The 20,228-nt window shown below is 55.7% G+C and overlaps 1 protein-coding gene across 6 annotated transcripts in view; it reads left to right on the top strand.

Annotated features, from left to right (window-relative positions):
- Nucleotides 1-15,889, top strand: part of TRIOBP (TRIO and F-actin binding protein) — a 53,931-nt gene extending 38,042 nt beyond the window's left edge. For 3 of the 6 annotated variants that reach the window (XM_072844037.1, XM_072844036.1, XM_072844040.1), the window contains 12 exons: nucleotides 523-591; nucleotides 704-793; nucleotides 1,142-1,251; nucleotides 2,736-3,261; nucleotides 3,906-4,016; nucleotides 9,518-9,665; nucleotides 11,370-11,472; nucleotides 12,023-12,182; nucleotides 12,260-12,373; nucleotides 13,388-13,474; nucleotides 14,252-14,415; nucleotides 15,159-15,889. In XM_072844037.1, the coding sequence (XP_072700138.1) occupies nucleotides 523-591; nucleotides 704-793; nucleotides 1,142-1,251; nucleotides 2,736-3,261; nucleotides 3,906-4,016; nucleotides 9,518-9,665; nucleotides 11,370-11,472; nucleotides 12,023-12,182; nucleotides 12,260-12,373; nucleotides 13,388-13,474; nucleotides 14,252-14,413 (1,680 nt within the window). In that variant the 3' untranslated portion in view covers nucleotides 14,414-14,415; nucleotides 15,159-15,889. Of the gene's footprint in view, nucleotides 1-522; nucleotides 592-703; nucleotides 794-1,141; nucleotides 1,252-2,735; nucleotides 3,262-3,905; nucleotides 4,017-4,157; nucleotides 5,093-9,517; nucleotides 9,666-11,369; nucleotides 11,473-12,022; nucleotides 12,183-12,259; nucleotides 12,374-13,387; nucleotides 13,475-14,251; nucleotides 14,416-15,158 lie in introns of those variants that run through there. The other 3 variants (XM_072844038.1, XM_072844041.1, XM_072844039.1) reach the window with 2 other exon arrangements.
- Nucleotides 15,890-20,228: the final 4,339 nt, after the last annotated feature.

The raw sequence follows: 20,228 nt of genomic DNA, 5'->3' as shown, positions 1-20,228 counted from the left end.
GCTGGAGCAGAGAGGCACTGTGGAAAGGTGCCCAAATCATAAATGTGCAGATAACATACTCTCACAAGCTGGACACGTGTGTAAGCAGCACCCAGCTCAAGAAGCAGAGTAGGACCAGTGCTCAGACACCTCCCCCAGGCCACCTTCCAGTCCTACTCTGGCACTTGTCCTTGGCTACTGAGGTGGCCCAGAGGGGCATGGGGAAAAAGACAAGTGCAAGGTTCTGTTCCCTGACTTACTAGGCAAATGACCTTGCACAGGTCACAACCCCTTCCTGGTCTGCACCAGAGGGATAATCTCAATGGAGAGGGTCAGGAGAGGTATGGGACTGTCACCAAATCAGAGAAGGGCTCCCAGAAGGAAAGGGAAGGTGTAGTCAAGTCATTTCACAGATGCTGCCCCTGGAGGGGCCAGGCTTCAGATCTGGAGTTCCATCTCTGCTCTGTCCCCTGCACACACGCCCTTTCATTCTGCCCTGCCCGTAGCCCCCCTCCCCTGCTCACAGCCACCTCTCCTTCACAGTGGAAGAAGCATTGGTTTGTGCTGACAGATTCAAGCCTTAAATACTACAGGGACTCTACCGCTGAGGAGGTGAGACAGAGTGGGAAGGCTCATCAGGTGCTGGGGGGCCCTGGAAGGGGATCAGGGGGCCAGGGGTGGGGGAAGTGGAAGACGTGGACCATCATGGGCCTTCCTGCTGCAGGCCGATGAGCTGGACGGTGAGATCGACCTGCGCTCCTGTACTGATGTCACCGAGTACGCAGTGCAGCGCAACTATGGCTTCCAGATCCACGTGAGCCTCCATGCCTCTGGGGTAGCGTCATCCGGGTGATGGGCTTCGTGACTGGCTCCAAGCACTCATTTACCTGGAGGCCCTGTCCTCAGAGCCAGTCAGACACTCTGCTGCCAACACCTAGCCTATCTGGGGAGACCACAGATATCACCGGGTGGGTGGGATGTTGGGGAGATCTTGGAATCAGCTGACAGAGGGGAGCTTTTCTACCCTCTGCTCATCCCTAGGGACAGGACCTTAGGTTCCCTCCCCAGGGGGAAAGAGCCATCCTTCCAGGGTGAACAGTGGACACGGGGTGGTGGGTGGGGACTGGCCACGTGGCAACCTGCCCATGGGGTGGACTTGCAGACCAAGGATGCTGTCTACACTTTGTCGGCCATGACCTCGGGTATCCGGCGGAACTGGATCGAGGCTTTGCGGAAGACCGTGCGACCCACCTCTGCCCCGGATGTCACCAAGTATGTGCCAAGCTGGACTGGGACCTTGAGGGAAGCACTTAGCCCAGCTTCCCTGAGTGGGGTTCAGGCACACCAGCTGAGGGCTCTGAGGCTGTACCTCCTGGGTCTCAGTTTCTCCATCAACAAAATGGAGAGATGGCAATGAGCATTCTGGGCACTCACTAGAAAATACATGGAGGATTTGAGGTTTGACTGCCATCCCCCCAATCCTGAAAGGGGGGGAGGGGGTTAGACTCTAGAGAAGATGCCAGTGAGTGAAAGGCCCCCGCTAGGTGGCTGATTGTCTGTGAGCCGAGGGAGCTGTGTCTAAGCCTGTGTTAGGGAGAAGGTGTGGTCAGATAGTCTGGTTGGGGAGCTCATCCCCTGGAGGTGGCCATGAGTGGAGGGTAGGATGGCTGAATGAGCTGGTAGCAGTGCCCACACGGTATAAACCCTAGCCATCTGGGGGGGCGTGGGAATTGCAGCAGGTGCACAGCAGGAACAGGGTGTGGTGATGGGGGGCCCAAACATGAGCCCCCCCTCCCTCACTGGGCCATACCCTGGCTGCTCAGCCTCAGGCCAGTGACTTTCTTGTCTGAGTTTCAGATCCCTCATCTGTCATGCTGAGCGTGACATCTGCCTCCTGGGAGGGATGTATGCGGAAGCCCTCTGTGGACTCTGAAGCACTATGCAGCTGGACTTTTATTTAGTCTATAGGCTCAGCTGCTGTAACAAAGAAGCCCCAAACACAGTGGCATAAATACAGGAGAACTTTCTTTCTCTCTCCAGAACAATCCAGAGGTGTGTGATCCAGACCTGGTGGGGCAGCTCTGCGGCCCACAGCTCACACCTTTGTCTCTGGCTCTGTTCTCCAGGAGCCAGGCCAGGGCATGGCCGGTGCTTCATAGGGTGCCACCTGTCACACCATTGGGCAGAGTATTGTCACATGGCCTCACCGCTGGGACGGGTGCTGGCGGGTATTTTTGGCCAGGCAACTATGTACCTAGCTGTTACTAACAGAGGAAGGGGAGGACTGCCACAGTTTGTGCTCTATACCCAGAGGTCAACTCACTGCATCAGCAGTGGCCGTGGGCATCTCCCCTACTCCACTGTGAGTCTCTTGAACCCAGGACCTTGCCTTAAACTACACTTCTGGTAATAACACTTTGATCACCATTGGCAAAGGGCTTTTGGCTGCTTTACACACATCCCCCCCTCACCTAGTCCTCACATCCATCCTGTGAGAGGTACTGTTGGCCCGTGTTACAGATTGGGGGTCACTAGGGGCCAAAGAGGGAAGCCAGCAGTCCTGGCCCCTGCGCTGCTAAGTGTCAGCCCTGGGATGGTTAGTGATGAAGCTCTAGCTCTAACCTGTAGATTGGGTTGTGCTTCCTCCACGGTGGTCTGTCCCCAGGCCCTGGCCCAGGGGTGGCAGTCCAGAAGTGCTGGTTTGGGGGCTGAGCGGGCAAGGGCCTGCCTGACGCGAGGCTCTGTTGGCACCTTAGGCTCTCAGATTGCAATAAGGAGAACACGCTGCATGGCTACAGCACCCAGAAGGGCTCCCTGAAGGCAGGGGAGCAGCGGGGGTGCTCCGAGGTCATCAGTCGGGGCAGCCCGCGGAAGACGGACGGGCAGCGGCAGTCCCTGGACTACGTAGAGCTCTCCCCGCTGACCCAGGGCTCCCCGCAGCGGGCCCGCACCCCGGCCCGCACTCTCGACCGGCCCGCCAAGCAGGAGGAGCTGGAGCGGGACCTGGCCCAGCGCTCTGAAGAGCGACGCAAGTGGTTTGAGGCCACAGACAGCAGGCCTGTGGACACCGCAGCTGGTGAGGGGCCACGCCGGGGCCTGGGGGCCCCCCTGACTGAGGACCAGCAGAGCCGGCTCAGTGAGGAGATTGAGAAGAAATGGCAGGAGCTAGAGAAGCTGCCCCTGCGGGAGAACAAGCGGGTGCCTCTCACCGCCCTGCTCAACCAAAGCCGCGGGGAGCGCCGGGGGCCTTCCGGTGACAGCCACGAGGCCCTGGAGAAGGAGGTAGGCATTGCAGCTGGCCCTTGGGAGCCCCCTCACCCCGCCAGTGCCCCTCCAATCCCTGCAGTTACCCTGCAGCATTTATCTTGCATGCATAAAGTGATGGGGAGCTCACCCCTGATTCACTGTCTGATACCTCAGACTCTTACAAACTGGAATCTTCTTTCCTGAACCTTGGTGTTTCTCATTTTGGGGCATTTTTCCCCCCTTCTTAGGTTTGTCTTCAGCAACCACAGAGAAGGGAAGAGGAGGGAGAGATCACTTATTAAGCATCTTCTGTATATTCATCCTAGGCCTTCTTTACCTATATTGGCTCACGTAATCCTCAGAGCAGGCTCATGGTCCCAGAGGATAGACCTTGTCACGTTATATTTCTGGGAAACTGAGGCTCACAGACCACCTACATAATGTGATAAATGTCTGACCACAGTGTCCTGCTCCCAACCCTGTTTAGTCTTCTCTGGGACAAAGTTCTCCTGGGTCACTGACCTGGCCACCCAGGAAACAGCTGGAACGGCCCTTTGCCTGCATTTCCACCACGGGCTGCTTCCCCTGCTCAAACCCAAAGCTCCTCCCTGCCTTCCACCAACCCCTTCCTGGCTTCCCGGTTTCCACTGACGGCCCTGCACCCGCCCTTTCCTTTGTAGGTCCAGTCTCTTCGTGCCCAGCTGGAGGCGTGGCGTCTCCAAGGAGAGGTTCCTCAGGGTGCGCACAGGTCCCAGGAGGACAGCCACATCCCCCCGGGCTACATCTCGCAGGTGAGGCTGAGGGGCTATTTGTGGGGGCTGCGGGCAGGTTTCTGGTTGCCGTGGTTTCAGAGAACAGCTGATGTTCTGGGAGTGTCGCAGAACCCGTGTGAGGCATTTGACATGCATCATCTCATTGAATGTACCCCGCAGGTAGACATGACCACTGTGCCCATTTTACAGACAAGCCACTGAGCTATGAGAGGTTATGTGACTTGCCCGAGGTCAACTGAGCTCCAGATGTCAGAGGTGGGATTTGAGTTCGGTTCCGGCTAACTTCAGAGCCTGTGTGTGAGCCCCCATGTGACACTCTGCACTTGGACCCCTTCGCCCACACCATCCTGGGGAAGGAGAGCCAGTGGGGAGTGGGATCCCTGACGGGCAGACCGCCAGGGTCACTGCCTCGGCGCAGAGAAATCCCACCCATGCCTGCCAGGCCAAGGCCCTACAGCAGGTCGCTTGTGGGATGTGGGACCTTCCAGTGGCCCCCAGGGACACTCGGTCAGCCTGGGACAGTGGTTTTCAATTAGGGCTGATTTTGTTCCTCCAGGGACATTTGGCCATGTCTGGAAACAGTTTGACAGAAAAATACACGTGTATGTTAAGCACATACATGCTAATGTATGTTTACTGTCCATTTTAACGCTATAAGGGATGTTTAGGACACTGTACAAATACAAAATATGTAACTCTCATTGTGAATTCATATATAGCTAATTGAGTTTTCTCAGAATACTTTCACTAGTTTTTCCAAATACTTGTATCCTCTGCTAACTGACAAGCAAGGATTGTTCTAACATGAACATTGGTTGACAGTTTGGTTTATGTTAATGAGTAAAATGAGAAGACTATGTCAAAACTTTACTTGATCAATGTCACAAGTAACTTCTGGCCAAATCGGATAATAGTTTTCTTTTGAGAATATTCTCTTTAGAGTATTTTCTCAAGTCTGTGTTCTAGTTACAATGTGATGGTCGTAAATCTGGCAGACTTGGAAGTTGAATCTGCATTATTAGCATTTTCTCATCCCTTGCTTAAGCCCAGTCAACAAAACAATAAATCAAGCCCTGATCTGTGATGTTTACCAATTTCCGTGGTGTAAATACCCCCACCATAGCTGATGTCCCTAAACGCCGAATCGGAAGATATCGTGTACAGGATTCTAGAGCGTTTCCACCTTACAAGATACAGAAGACGTAAATAAACTCAAGAGCATAGGGGCGCCTGGCTGGTTTAGTTGGTGGAGTGTGCGACTTGATCTTGGGATCGTGAGTTCCAGCTCCACATTGGGTGTAGAGGTTACTTAAAAATAAAATAAAATCTATTAAAAAAAAAAACAACAAAAACTCAAAAGCATAGACAATAATAAAATGCAGTGAAATAATTAGGAAGTGATGAATTTTGAGTATTAACCTTTGTTTTCGCTGTAGTTAATTGTAAGTTTATATAATTTAACTTCTAAAATGGCTGCACTTAATAATCATGTCACAAAATTGCAAAAAAATATGACAGTTGGTTGCCTCTAGTCAGCACGTCATAGCCTGAAGTAGAAAAAAATGCTGGGATCCTAGGCTGTGGGCAGGGGCTGCCTTCTAGAAGTTCCAGGGCTGGAGGTGGCTGTGCGGGCCATGCCCAGGAAGGCACTGGTTTTGGGGTGGGGGCACAGGGTGGGGCAGGAGGTGGCAAGCCTGTAGGTGGAGACCTCCAGCAAGCCAAGGAATTGGGATCTCATTCCACAGCCCGGAGGAGACTTGGGGTCTGACCCTGACATCAGGAAGGCTGACATCAGGAAGGCGGTGTTGGGGCAGAGGGGGGCTTGGGAGGGGCAGAGGTGGGGTCAAGAGCTCAGACAGTGGTTGGAGAGGGGAGGGCTGCAGGGGGGGCGGTGCAGAGAGGAGAGGTTAGGACTGGGCTACTGGGCCCGAGGAAGACGGGGGCAGCCACAAGGGCCCTGAGGCTGGCCGCTGTGCAAGGCCAGGGAACCCTCTGTGGCTGAGTGGTGGCTGGGCCATTCAGCTGAAGGGACACCAGGGCCAAGGGGACTCGGGACCTGGGTGGGAGGAGGGGGTCTAGCTTTGGGGTCACCAGACATGGGGAGGGGAGGGGAGCGGAGCGGGAACAGCGGGGAGGGAGCAGTGTTGTGTAAAAGGCTCCCTTGAGGCCAGAGGAAGGAGTGGGTGGGACATCTTCAGGCTGAGTGAGGCCCAGCACCAGGGCCAGAGGCAGCTGGGACACCCCTCAGAAACCCTCCTGTCCAGAAGCCTGTACAATGTTCTCTGAGCCCCTGGACGGCTCCGTTCACAGCCATCAGTATCCAGTATCTCAGCAGCCTCACTTACCTATTTTACTGTTAGAACCTGCATTAGATTCTCTTTGGGAAAAGATTTGTCACTAAAATGAAGTTTGAAAAGCACTGCTCTGATTGCTCAGCTTATGGGTGGGGAAACAGCCCCAGAGAGGAGGTGAGACCTCCCAGCTGGAGGCAGCCGTGTGTCTGCAGTCCAGGCTTCTTGGTCCCCGTGGGGCCACTGGGCTCACAAAGGGCTGTCAGCATTTCACCCTGTTAGGCTGAGGTGGGCAGGGGTGCAGACAGAATTGGGGAGGCCGGGGGTGAGAAGGGAATGATAAGGAAACAGATGGGGTGGAGGAGGGGCCCCAGGTGTGGAGGGCGCCAGAAAGAGGAGCTGAGCCATCCGGGTCTCCCTTTGGCCCAGGAGGAGGTGGCTGGGGATTCAGTGGACGCTGGAGAGGTGACAGCTGGAGAGGGATTCCCCAACCTGGTGTCTGCATCCAGTGGGCACCTCTCTTTCAGCTTGTGGGCCTTGCCACATAGGACAGCAGCTGGGGGGCCTTGGGCTTTACCTGTTGGGACTTCCATTCCTCGTCTGGCCTCCCCGCAGGTTATTGGGAGTAACAGGCATTTCATTAGTTACTTGGATCCATGACTGAGGTGACTGCTGGACACCTTGGGCCCTCAGGAAAATCGGTCAGAGAGCAGCACTTGGCTTTCTAGGAGCCCCTCCTTTCTCATGGGCCGGGGTCCTGCCTCTGGACCCCCTATTTGCTGCAGGGTGTGCCTGCCTCATCTGGCCCTGTAAGGACAGCAGTCCCCACCCCATGTTACTCCTATCTCTATAAGTAGGCTTATCTTAGGGACCCTCATGGGTTGGCCTTATAGGTCTGTTTTATAGAAGAGGACACTAAGGCTCAGAATGGGGAAGGGGCTTGTTCACTCTGGTACAGGGAGGATCAGGACCTGATGTGTGGAACTCCAAAGCTATGTCCTGTTGTTCTGACTGGAGGGACCAGAGGACATATGCAAAGGGACAGGCATTACCTGCCCCACTCAGAGCACCTGGACCTGAGAGCCCCGGCCCTTTCTCCAGACTGGTCCTTGTAGCCCCCTGGTGCGGCTGCTGGAGAGGTGGGGGTCCATCCCACACACACACACACACACACCATGAGGTGCCCTATGGCATCAGGGGAATATCCATATCGATTTCTTCAAGGGCTCTTCCCCTTTCCTTTTTAGTGATCTTATATTTAATTACATAAAAAATACATTTTCAAAAATAATTCAGCCAATCAAAAGGTTAGACATAAACACATGAGCTCTCCTTCCCCTGCCCCCCACTCCCAGGGGTCCCCTTGGTCACCATCGGAGCATATCTCTAGACTTTCCTGTTGCTATTGGAACAGATCACCACAACCTTAAATAACACAAATGTATCATCTCATGGATTTGGAGGGGAGCAGCCTAACCAGGGTCTCGCTGGGTTCAGATTGTTTCCTCGGGCTCTGGGTGGGACCCGTTTCCTTGCCTTTTCCAGCAGCTTGTGGCCACCTGCATCCCTGAGCTGGCCCCATCCTTCATCTTCCAAGCCCGTGGTGGAGAGCCTGACCGCTTCACTCCCGGGCACTGACCTTCTGTGGTCACTTCTCCCTCTCTGCCCTCCTGCCTCCTCTTCCACATCTGAGGACCCCGTGACCACTGGGCCCAGGGGATAATCCAGGATAGTCTCTGTTTTAGGGTCAGCTGATGAGCGGTCTCAATTCCCCACTGCCGTGTAAGGTGACATTCAGAGGTTCTAGGGAGTAGGACGGGGCATCTCTGGGCACCACTACTCTGCCTCCCACAGTGTCCTCCCATACCCTTTTCTGTGTTCGACGTGCATGTACTCAGATGCGTGGCTCTGTGTTTTGTTTCCGTGAGTGGGATCGCACAATACATGTCAGAGACCAGCTTGGGTGACCTCACTTTCAGGACACTTTTCCACGGCAGTTCACGTGGGCAGCTCTGTCCTTTACCAGCCGCCAGTGGTGGGGGGAGGGGGGCAGGTAACCTTTGTAAGGCTTGATCCCATCATTTATTTAAGGGCTCTTCTGTTCAGTGTTGTTCCTGTCTCCCTCTGTTACCAGCCTTACCGTAGGGCATACCCTTGTCCAAGAGTGTTTGTGACTTTCTGTGGGGTCATTCCTTCGTACACATGTGACTTTCTGCTAGGTCATGGGGCGGGGGGGGGGGGTTACTAACAATGTGATGATGCCACCCAGGTGCCCTCCACGCACCTGTCCCAGCTGACCCTCCCAAACAAGTGCGTATTGTCAATATTTTAATAAGACTTGCCAGTCTAGTCTACAGGCTTGTGAGGTCATCAATTTTAGCTCACTTACTTAGCACCTGCCACATGTCAGGCCCTGGTCTGGGCCCCCAGGGACTCTGAGCTGGATCAAGTCTTCCCTGTCTTTTTTTTTTTTTTTTTTTTTTTAAGATTTTATTTATTTATTCATGAGAGACACGGGGAGAGAGAGGGAGAGAGAGAGAGAGAGAGAGAGAGAGAGAGAGAGAGAGAGAGAGGCAGAGACACAGGCAGAGGGAGAAGCAGGCTCCATGGAGGGAGCCTGATGCAAGACTCGATCCTGGGTCTCCAGGATCATGCCCTGGGCTGAAGGCGGCGCTAAACTGCTGAGCCACCCGGGCTGCCCAAGTCTTCCCTGTCTTTGGAGAACTTACAGTCTGGCAGAGGCAGAGCCTTCGGATGCAGGTGAGAGGCTGTCCAGAAACAGAGCAGGGAAGACATTAAGCTGGACTGCAGGCCAAGTCCATTACCCTGGAAGAGAAAGTTGCAGAAGAACGTTCCAGGCAGAGGGGCTTAGCCTTAGCTCAAGCTCAGAGCTGTGAACATGCCATGAGTCATTCTTTATAACTAGAGTTCCTTGGTGGGGAAGGGCCTGGCGTGAGGCCACAAGGGTCAGACACAGGAGCAGGGACCTGACCCCGTGGGAGAGGAGCCTCTGAAGGGTTGGAAGCAGGAGAGTGACATGGTGAGGTTTGTGGATTGGGGGGGCAGGGGCAGGTGTGGCCCGTGGAGCCAGACTCCAGGAAGGAGAGGTGGAGACAGCCGGACTGGGGCAGGCCTGCCCCTGAGGCTCACCGTCTGGGGCTGGGCACAGGCCACCTTCCCTGGGCAAGTGGGGGCAGCACCGGGACCTAGCTGGCCTCCCGCCCACAGGAGGCGTGTGAGCGCAGCCTGGCCGAGATGGAGTCGTCGCACCAGCAGGTGATGGAGGAGCTGCAGCGGCACCATGAGCGTGAGCTGCAGCGGCTGCAGCAGGAGAAGGAGTGGCTCCTGGCCGAGGAGACGGCCGCCACGGCCTCAGGTGAGGACCCCGGGCCCCATGGGCCCCCCACTGCACCTCCTCGATGAAATTGGGGAGGATTTTATTTTATTTTATTTTATTTTATTTTTATTTTTTAGATTTTATTTATTTATTCATAGACACAGAGAGAGAGGCAGAGACACAGGCAGAGGGAGAAGCAGCCTCCATGCAGGGAGCCCGATGTGGAACTCGATCCCAGGTCTCTAGGATCACACCCTAGGCTGCAGGCGGCACCAAACCGCTGCGCCACTGGAGCTGCCCGGGGAGGATTTTAAATAAGAGGTGGGGGTCTCAGTCCAAACTTGGGAACAGGGGCTGGGAGGGGGTGGAACCCCCAGACCTGGCCTCTGCTCTTACTTGAGAAGGGGAAACTGAGACAATAAAAGCATCTCCCCTCCTCCCGCCATGTCCTCTCCTGGGTTGTGACTCCTGTCTCTCAGGGGCCCGCAGACCCTGGGGATCCACCCCAAGCCACATGTACACCCTAAGCTCCAACTCCATGCTCAGGTGCACACTGTTTGCTGGGATAGAGACTACGCAGCCACAGACCCTTCCTGTACTGCCGGCTTCCCGGGGGAGAGGCCAGACCCTGGGGAGGGCAGGAGCAAAGCTGTAAGCTATTGCCAAGCCCTGCTTCCCATGCAAGCACCCTTAGCTCTTTGCAATGCCTGACAGACCCCATTTCACAGATGAGGAAACTGGGGCCCAGAGAGGTTAACGACTTGTCCCAGATGGCACAGCTTGGATATGGTGGAGTGGGGGTTGCTCAGAGCACCCCGACTGCACAGCCAGGCCCTGCCCCTACCCTCTGCTCTCACAAGCCAGAAACAGGAACACCCAAGATTTTAGATAACTCCCTCCTTCCCTGTGTTCCTTGCGCACCTCCCGTGTGGGCCTGGCACATCCTAGGCATCTAAGATTAGTGCTATAAGGTTTCACAGTGAAATTTCTCAGAGTTATGCTTACATGCACTAGGAATGGCTGCAGAGAGCCTGGCATCTGTTCAGGTCAGGGACTGCCACCGAAAGAGTGATGAAAAGCTTCCAGTGTTCAGAACCTTTGGATTTTAGAATTATGGATAAGATTATGGGCAAGGGCCTGTTTAATCCTCCCAGCAGCTCTCTGTGAGTATGGAAACACTTGGTCCTTGGTTGCTCACAGTCTGAAAAGCCAGTGGGAGCACTCCGGGCCAGGCATTGCTCTACATGCTCTACACACATCTTCCAATAACCCACAAGAAAAGGTGTTCTTGTTATTCCTGTTTTCCAACAAGGGACCCAAGGCCCAGAGGGTTAAGTCCTCTGCATACAGTTGTACAGATTTGTACCAACTGCAATCCCTGCACTGGGCAAGATCAGTGGGGTGGGCAAGGGAGCTTGGCCTTGTGAAAGAACCTTCCAGGCTCTGCAGGGATAGTGGGCTCTGTGGGGTCTTACCCAGACATCACTAACAAGAGGAACCAGTGGTCAGACACTGAGGTGTCTCCCCAGCACTGTCCCATCCCAGCAGAGAGGGATTGTTATCCTCCCTTAATAGGCTCAGAGAGGTCGAGCAACTTAACCTAAAGCCACTCAGCTCCTGATACAGCCTGGCCCAGTACTCTTCACTTCTGTCTGTGTGATACATGTGGGGCCTTGGAGGAGGTGGAGCTTACTGCTGCTGACCCCTCCCCAAACTCCACCCACCTCTCTGCCCTGCTTCTAGCCATTGAAGCCATGAAGAAGGCCTACCAGGAAGAGTTGAGCCGGGAACTGAGCAAGACACGGAGTCTCCAGCAGGGCCCAGATGGCCTTCGCAAGCAGCACCAGTAAGATGGCACCTGGACCCTGGGGTCTCTGGGCTGGGCCTTGTTCTGAGCTATGGGGCTGCCCACCCTGGTATTGGTGAGGCAGGAACCTGTGCTGAGGATCCTTGGCAGAGGACACATTACTTTGCCCCCAGCTGAGACTCCCAATCCAGTCACCCGGCACAGGGGACAGAATCAGTAGGGCCTCAGCCAGAGCCCCCTGGCAGTCCACATAGATTGTACTTAGGCCTTTCCTTGTGGGGCTGGTCCCAGCCTCCACCTCCTCTTCTGGTTCGTGTCCCCTAGAGCTGGGCTGCAGTACCACCCTCGGGCAGTAGCTGTCCCTCCCCACCACACAGAGGACAGTTCTGGAATGTTAGGGCTGTAGGCTCTTTGAGGCCCAACCCATCCCCTCATAGAGGAGGCCCCTGCAACCCAAAGAAGCTGTCACCAGTTCACAGCCCCACCTTGGGCTGAAGGCAAAATCAGAGCCGTACCTGGGGTCTTGAGCTGCTGAGTCTTTTCTTGACCCAAGTCCCACCCCGTCCTTGTCCTCCTCTGCCCTGGACAGGTCAGACGTGGCGGCACTGAAGCGGGAGCTGCAGGTGCTGTCGGAGCAGTACTCGCAGAAGTGCCTAGAGATTGGGGCCCTGATGCGGCAGGCCGAGGAGCGTGAGCACACGCTACGGCGCTGCCAGCAAGAAGGCCAGGAGCTGCTGCGCCACAACCAGGTGAGCCTGGCCCGGGGTCGGGGGCACCGGGGCACAGCAGTCCATCAACCCTGCGCTGACCATCCTGTGCCTCCCAGGAGCTGCACACCTGCCTCTCAGAGGAGATCGACCGGCTACGTGGCTTCATTGCCTCACAGGGCACAGGTGACAGCTGTGGACGCAGCAGCGAGCGGAGCTCCTGTGAGCTGGAGGTAAGTGCCCACCACTTGTGCCAGGCAGCCTGGTTCTCAGCACACCGACAGGCCAGGTGTGCCCTGCAGCAGAGAATGGCATGGCTCTGCTGGGCTGGCCCCCAGGGAGGAGAAGCCAGCACAGCTGGGACGAACACCTGTGACAAAGCCCTGTAGCCAGAATCCAGCCCTCGCATCTGGGTCCCACCTAGCTGCTGGGTGACCACAGTTGGTCACCCCACTATTCTGAGCCCTAGTAGCTCATCTGTAAAATGAGGCTAGCACCCCCTTACTGAGAGACATTAGAGTGAGAAAATGTGTGATCCAGGATCCCCTTGTACTGTATTTTATTTTATTTTATTTTGTTTTACAAAAACATATATATATATGGCTGTACGCTGTGTCTCGAACTTCCATAAGTCCTTCATGTCTGTTAACTCATTGAATCTTCATGACAGTCCTACAAGGTAGATATAGTTACTATACCTGTTTATGGATGGGACACTGAGACGTAGGGTACCTTGCCCAGGTACCTTGCCCAAGGTCTCACAGCTAGTCAGCGCAGGACTTGGGATGTGAACCTGGCTGCCTGCCTCCAGATCACAGCTTTTAAGCCTCCCCAGTCCTGGCCGAACCCATCCCCTACTTGGTCAAGTTAGAATAGCAACCCCTACCCCTCAGGGTTTGAGGAAGGGTTAATGAGATATTTCACAGGGGGGCCCGCCCTCCATGGTTCACTGGAGGGCTACACTATGGTCATCTTCTTTGCCCTCAAGTTGAGGGCTGGGTGCTGGTTCGGGACAACAGGAGAGGTGACCATGAGATAGCCACTCACTGGTATGAAGAGGTGAGAGAGCAAGGAGAAATCAGAGAGGGCTTCCTGGAGGAGCCTGGCCCTGGGGTGTGGTGGTCTTGGGGCAGGTTGGGAATTACATTCTAGGGGTCTGAAGCAGAGAGAAGCCAGGCCACATGGTGCTGTGGGCCAGGGTCGCCCTGGCCTGTGGCCCTGGGTCAGCCTGGCACCGGTGACCCTAGGTGTTGCTGCGAGTGAAGGAGAATGAGCTCCAGTACCTGAAGAAGGAGGTGCAGTGTCTCCGGGATGAGCTGCAGATGCTGCAGAAGGTAGGGTCTGACTCGACGCTGCTGGGGAGGGAACCTCTGGGCCCACCTGACTGCCCCGCCCCATGAGCACCTGCTCCATGCCAGCCACTCTCCTTGCCTTGTTCCTGACTCTCCTCATGCACCTCCCACGTACATGTCCTTGTCCCTATTTACAGACAAAGACATGGGGGCCAAGAGAGGGAGAGTGACTTGCCCATGGCCACACTTGCATTTGTGCTGTCAGCAAATACTCACTGAGCACCCACTAGGTGTCAGGCACTGTGCTAGGTGCTGAGGGCCAGCTGTGGACAGAAGAGACTCGCAGCCCTGTGCAGCGGAGCACCCGTTCCAGTGAGGAATGAGCTGTGTGGCGGGCAGTGGGGAGGGCCACGATTTGGGCCTAGTGTTGTGAGTCTGAGGCCTGCCTGGTGCCATGTCCCCATGTCTCTGATACCCCTGTGTGTTGGTGGCTCCGTGAGGATATGAGTCAGACTCGTGGGAAGGGGCCCAAGCCCTGGGCCAGGCTGACCTGGTTCGCACCCTGGCCACTCGCTGCCAAGAGGTCTTAGACAAAAGCTTCGCTTCCCTGAGCCTCAACTCCCATCTCAAGGGATGAAAATGATGCTGGAAGCCATCACTGGGTCCTTCTAGGAGGGTGTGCCCAGGCCTGGGGGCTGCCAAGGGGACGGGCCTGGGTGCTTCGTGTGGCCAGCAGGGAGCTTGGCAGGCATGTGCCAGGTGAGCAGGGCCAGCGAGGGAGGGCTTCACGCCCTCATGGCCCCTTCTGCGCCCTCCCAGGACAAGCGCTTCACTTCAGGGAAGTACCAGGATGTGTATGTGGAGCTGAACCACATCAAGACACGGTCAGAGCGGGAGATCGAGCAGCTGAAGGAACACCTACGCCTTGCCATGGCTGCCCTGCAGGAGAAGGAATCGATGCGCAACAGCCTGGCCGAATAGAGGTGAGTGCCAAGGGGTGGGCAGGGCCGAGCGGGGCGGGGGCCTGGTGGGGCACTGGGCCTACAGGGGTGGTGAGCTCAGGGCTCATCCACGCCCGACTCACTGTGCCACTGACCCAGGACGCTTCCTTCTCGTGGCCCCTGCAACATGGGGCTGTGGGGGTGTCGGTGGGTCAGTCAGACTCAGTCAGAGGCTGTTTGTAAACCTGAGTGTGTTTCTTCAGAGTTGGGGCAGTGCAGGTCAGGGCCCGATGGTTACCGCGTCCCCCCACAGGACCGCAGGCACCTGTTAGCGCTGCGCCCCCTGCCCCCCACCACAGCCTCATGAACCCACCCGCCTTGTCAGGACTGAACAGTGCCCCTGGTGGGTCTGCCTCGGCTGGGCCAGCAAATCCAGGGAGCCTGGGTCCCGCTCCAGAGCTGGCAGCGTGGCGCCCATCACTGACCCTCAACAGCATCCCTTCCACTGAGCCGCGCACCTCTGACATCCCGGGTGGAGCTCGGCGCCCTGCCGTAGTCTCGGGCCATTGGGGACTCACCAGGCGTCAGCACTCCTAGGGGGCATCTCCTAAGGCCGCACCAGCCTGGAGCTCCTGCTTTCTGACCCATCCTTGTGGACTTCCCGAGGCACTTGGGAGGGGCCAGGCGATTTGGGGAGAAGCCCAGAGGAGCAGCAGGTCTGGCCCAGCCTTTGGGGACCACCTTGCCTGGCCTCCACCTGCAGCTCCCCGACTTTTGCCTTCCAGGTCCTGGTGGCCCGGCCCTGGCGGCAGACCCCCCACTCTGGCCTGAGGGGACCAGTCCGTTGCCCTCCTTCCTGCTGGATGGAAGTCAGAAGCCAGCCAAGCTTTCTCCCCACCCTCTGTGGGCCGCACATGCACTCATACCCACCACACACACACACACACACACCACACACACGCATGCACATGTACACACACATACACACTCTGCGTATCTGAGCGCGCCCCTCGCACTGGGTCTTACCTTGCACCTTCTTCAGGATTTTATATGTGAAGAGATTTTTATATAGATTTTTTCCTTTTTTTTTCCCCCAGAACACTTTATACTTTGAAAAAAGCAATTCCTGGTGGCCTTGTGCCTCCATCACTGGCTCCCCCTCTGTCTCTAGCCACCTGCTCGGGCTTCTGGGCCCGTGGCCCTACCCGAGGAGTCTAGCAGAGGCCCAGCAGTGGCCATGGCAGGGTGGACTCTGGTGGGAGAGGCAGGGAGCCAGCCACCCTTTTTCCTACCCTACCTCCCACTAACTACTTCCTGCCCTGAGGGGACCCACACCTTGGGACTCTGGACAGAGGGACAGATGGGCAGAGGGAGCCAGAAGCTGTCCCTAAGGCCTTGCCTCCTCCTCCTCTTCCTCCTCGAGGGGGTGCTAGGCATGGAACGCTGGAGCCACCCCATGAAGGCATTTCTCTCCTGCCCCATGAGCCTTCTTAACTTAATAAAATGTTCCCACAGCTCTGGTGTCCAGGATGGCTGGGGCAGGGTGGGTCATGAAGGCTGGGACCTCACCACCCACACCCCCGGCTCTCCACCCTTCCTGAAGGGAGGTGAGTGAGTTCTGAGGGCAGAGTTGAGAATCCAGTTCATGCATCAGGCCACAGCTTTGCAGCACCTCGTGGGGTTTGCAGACCAGCAGCTGCAGCTGTATCACCAGGGAGCTGGTTAGAAATACCAAGTCCAGGGGATCCCTGGGTGGCTCAGCAGTTTAGCACCTGCCTTTGGCCCAGGGCGCCATCCTGGAGTCCCGGGATCGAGTCCCATGTCAGGCTCCTGGCATGGAGCCTGCTTCTCCCTCCTCCTGTGTCTCTGCCTCTCTCTCTCTCTCTCTCTCTCTCTCTCTATCATAAAATAAATAAATAAAACCTAAAAAAAAAGAAAAAGAAATACCAAGTCCAGGTCCCACCCTGACCCACTAAGTCAGAATCTACACTGTGACTCAGACCCCCAGTGACTTCTCCAAGTCCAAGAAGGCCTAGCCCTCAGAAAGGGTGGGAGCTGAGGCTCTGCCCCTGCTGACCGGCCAAGCCACGCCCCACCTCTAAGCCTTATTTTGCTTCTCTGTCAAATGGGTGCCTTTCAGCCCCAATCCTATACTGAGGCTGTGCCCGGAGGTCACATCCAGCCTGGGCAAGGTTGGTGGGGTGGTGGATGTGGCCACACATCCATGCTGGAGGCCTCAGCCTTAGTCCCCATGTGAGCCAGTGCAAGCCCAGCCCCAGCTGTCAAATCGGCAGGGCTATGGCCAAGATGGGGTAACAAGTGAGCCGGCCTTGTGCTCCTCTCCCCTCAGCTTTGCTAATCAATCTGGGCTGGGTACTGGGTGAGGTGATCAAGGACTGGCCCTGCCCCAACTGAGGCCACAAAAACAAGTTGGGTCCCAGACACTGGGGTCCCAGAGAAGACCCCCCTACTCAACCTGCAGGTAGAAGAGGGTTTTTGGAGGTGATTTTGAAATAGATCTTTCTACATGGAAGAATCAGGAAGGGCCTTTCAAGTGAGGGAACAGCATGAGCAAATGCCCTATAAACATCCCTGATGTGTTCAGAGAAAGACTCAAGGGGAGCAACCGTGTCAGCTGTGGGGAGAATATACCCGTTCCCTGGCTAGTGATGGGTTTAGGGATGCACCCAGGAGGCAGTTTCAGTCGGTGAGATGCCGAGGGGTCTTGAAGTGGGGTGGAGAGCTGGAGGGGGCCATCTGGGAGGTGTTTGCTCTTAAAAAAGAGGTACAAAAGAGGGAGTCCTCTCCTGGGCTTCAGACGGTGTCAGGTAAAGTTCCCATGTTGCCATCATTTTGCCTTGTCAATATACTAGAATGGCCAAGTAGAGGGGCGCCTGGGGGGCTCAGTCAGTTGAGCGTCCAACTCTTGATCTCTCCTCAGGTCATGATCTCAGGTTCGTGAGATGGAGCCCCCAGCCAGGCTCCATGCTCAGCGGGGAGTCTGCTTAGGAGTCTCTCCCTCTCCCACACTCTCCCTTTCTCTAGTAAATAAATAAATCTTTAAAAAAAAAAAAAAAGGCCAAGTAGAAAGAGGAAGAACCAGAACCCTGAAACTTCAAATCTCCCAGGCTTGGCGCCACCCTGTTTGAGGACTTCTAGTCTCAGATCAGGAGCATCCCTGAGCCACTCTGAAGTGATGTCTGCCACTGGCCCCCGGCACCCAGTTGACCTCAGAGCCCTGCCCACCTGCACCTGCTCTGTTACCTCCCACCAGCCCTCCTGACGTGCTCGATTCCATCTTCTGCCTCCAGGACTAACTCAGCCCAACTTGGAGGGGGCGCCCATCTAGCTCCTGGGCAGCGATGGGTCCCACCCACCCCCTCCTCAACTGCTGGGACAAGCGAAAAAATCAGGCCAATGCGGGCAAAGGTGCTCCACCGCACACCTTTAAAGACAGTGACCTAGCACTCCCCTCTACTGGGACGACTCCAATAAAGGGACCGACGATACCAAATGTCCCCTAGGATATGGAGAAGCGGGGTGGGGAGTGGTCTTCATACAACCACTGTGGGAGGCTGGCAGTCTCTCCGTGGAGTGACGCGGGCATCCTCCCTGTGACCTAGCATTTCTGCTCCTTCCTATACACCCCAGAGAAATGAGTGCTGAAGTCTACAAAATGACTAGCACAGTGATGTTCCGATGTAGCCGGGATATGGAAACCATGCGAGCGTCCCAACGAATGAGTTGGTGGTAGATTCAGACGTCAGAATCCTACATGGTAAGAGGACAGGATGCCTGTGCCACACATAGAAACATGGGGGAATCTTCCAGATAATGTGCAAAAGAAGCCAGGCACAAAAGCACAGGCTGTACGATTCCATTGATGCGACATTCGCTATGGTGAAGGTCATCGGAACTGGAGGACCTCTGGGCTGGGGTGGGAGATGGACATGGGCCAGCAGGGAGCAGCAAGGGGAGTTTCTGGCGTGCCGGCAATGTTGTAGATCTGATCTGGGTAGTGGTCACAGGGGTGTATACACATGTAAAATGGCCCATACTATATACTTTACGATTTGTGCATTTGTGTATGAATCATGTCTCAATGGAAAACAAAGCAAAAAAAAAAAACCCTAGGGTTCCAGCGGGTGCCCAGGTGAGCTGCCCTGGGGAAAGCCCAGTGGCCTGTCACACAGGGAATTTGGCCCAAACCATGTGATGGGGCTGTGAGGTCTGGTCCCAGGCAGTGGAGAGAGCATGGGTTGAGCTACCAGACAAACCTGCCTGCATTCCAAGCCCAACCGCTGCCTCCAGCTGGCTACATAACCCTCACTGAGTCACATCCCTCTCTGGGCTCTATTTCCCCATCTGTGAAATGGGGACGATGTCTACCCCAGAGGGCTCTAAATTACCAACTGCTTCAATAACCATGTGGTATAACCAATTACTACAGACTTCATGGCCTAGAACAAGTTTTTTAAATTATCACTCATGTCCTGTGGATGGACTGGGCTCAACTGGGCAGTTCTCATGGTGTCTTTTTTGCAGTCACTGTCAAGTGGTGACTGGGTGGGAGTCATCTGAAGGCTCGGTTGGGTTGACATCCAAGATGGCTTCTTTTAAAAAAAAAAAAGATTTTATTTATTTATTCATGATAGATATATATAGAGAGAGGCAGAGACACAGACAGAGGGAGAAGCAGGCTCCATGCAGGGAGCCCGACGCGGGACTCGATCCGGGGTCTCCAGGATCACACCCCGGGCTGCAGGCAGCACCAAACTGCTGCACCACCAGGGCTGCCCCAAGATGGCTTCTTTACACATATGTCTGCTGCCTCAGCTGGGGTGGCTGTGACATCGGGGGTGGGCGGCACTGGACAGCTCTCTCCCTTTCTCCACGTGGCCGCTTCATGTGGCTAGCTTGGGCTTCCTCGCAGCATGGCGGCCTCAGGGAGTCTGTAGTCCGACTTCTTCTGTGGTGATTGACTTCCCTGAGGGAGAGTTCCAAGAGACCCAGGTGCAATCTTCACACTTCTTATGACTGAGGCTTGGAAGTGCTGTGGAATCACTTCTATCACATTAGTCAGAAACAAGTCGCAGGGTCAGTCCTGATTCAAGGGAAGGGGATGCCACTGGGGCCTGAATGCTCGAAGTGGTTCCTTGGGCGCCATCTTTCTTCCCCACTCCTGCTTCTCCCGTCTCTCTCCAGCTCCTGCTTCTCGGCCTCCATTGTGCAGTTCTGTTCTTCCCACCAGCCCTGTAATTTTGGAGCTTCCTGGGGTCTGTCCCCAGCTCTCCTGCCCAGCCTTCTATGTATTCTGTGACAACCTTGATTGCTCATGTTTGGCTTTTGTGTGTCTCCAGCCCAGACCTTGCTCAGGAACCCCAGACCTGAGCGGCCTCAGTCTCAAGGCCACTGTCAAGGCTTGGTCTTCCCTCCAACCTGCTGCTCTTCAGTTAGTTGCAAGGAGCCACAGTCAGCACAGAGCCTGCAGCAGACCTGGCCTGAGAAGTCAGGGGAGGCTTCTTGGAGGAGGGGGTGCTGGAGCTGAGCAGGAACTAGCCAGGCTAGGAGGGCAGAGAGCGTGTTCCAGGTCAGGTGAATGTCATGTTCTAAGGTACTTAGGGAAGCAGCAGCTGTTATTACTGGTTATTTGTCAGGAGTCAGCTGGGTGCCCCTGCCCCTCCCCTTGCCCCTGCCCTGCCCCCCCCACCCCGCCCCTGCCCCGCCCTCCCCAGGAGGTCTGGTTACACTTGGTCCAAACCCCAATTCCAAGGCCCATCAGGATCCAGGCCTCTTCCTTCCCTTCTGGCCGGTTCCCACCTGTTGCTTTTCAGGATTTCCTGAGACTTCCTTTC

Source organism: Canis lupus, chromosome 11 (assembly GCF_048164855.1).
Source record: "Canis lupus baileyi chromosome 11, mCanLup2.hap1, whole genome shotgun sequence".
In the NCBI taxonomy this organism is placed as follows: Eukaryota; Metazoa; Chordata; class Mammalia; order Carnivora; family Canidae; genus Canis; species Canis lupus.
The sequence above is the reverse complement of the archived record's forward strand: the minus strand, read 5'-3'. Positions and strand labels throughout refer to the sequence as shown.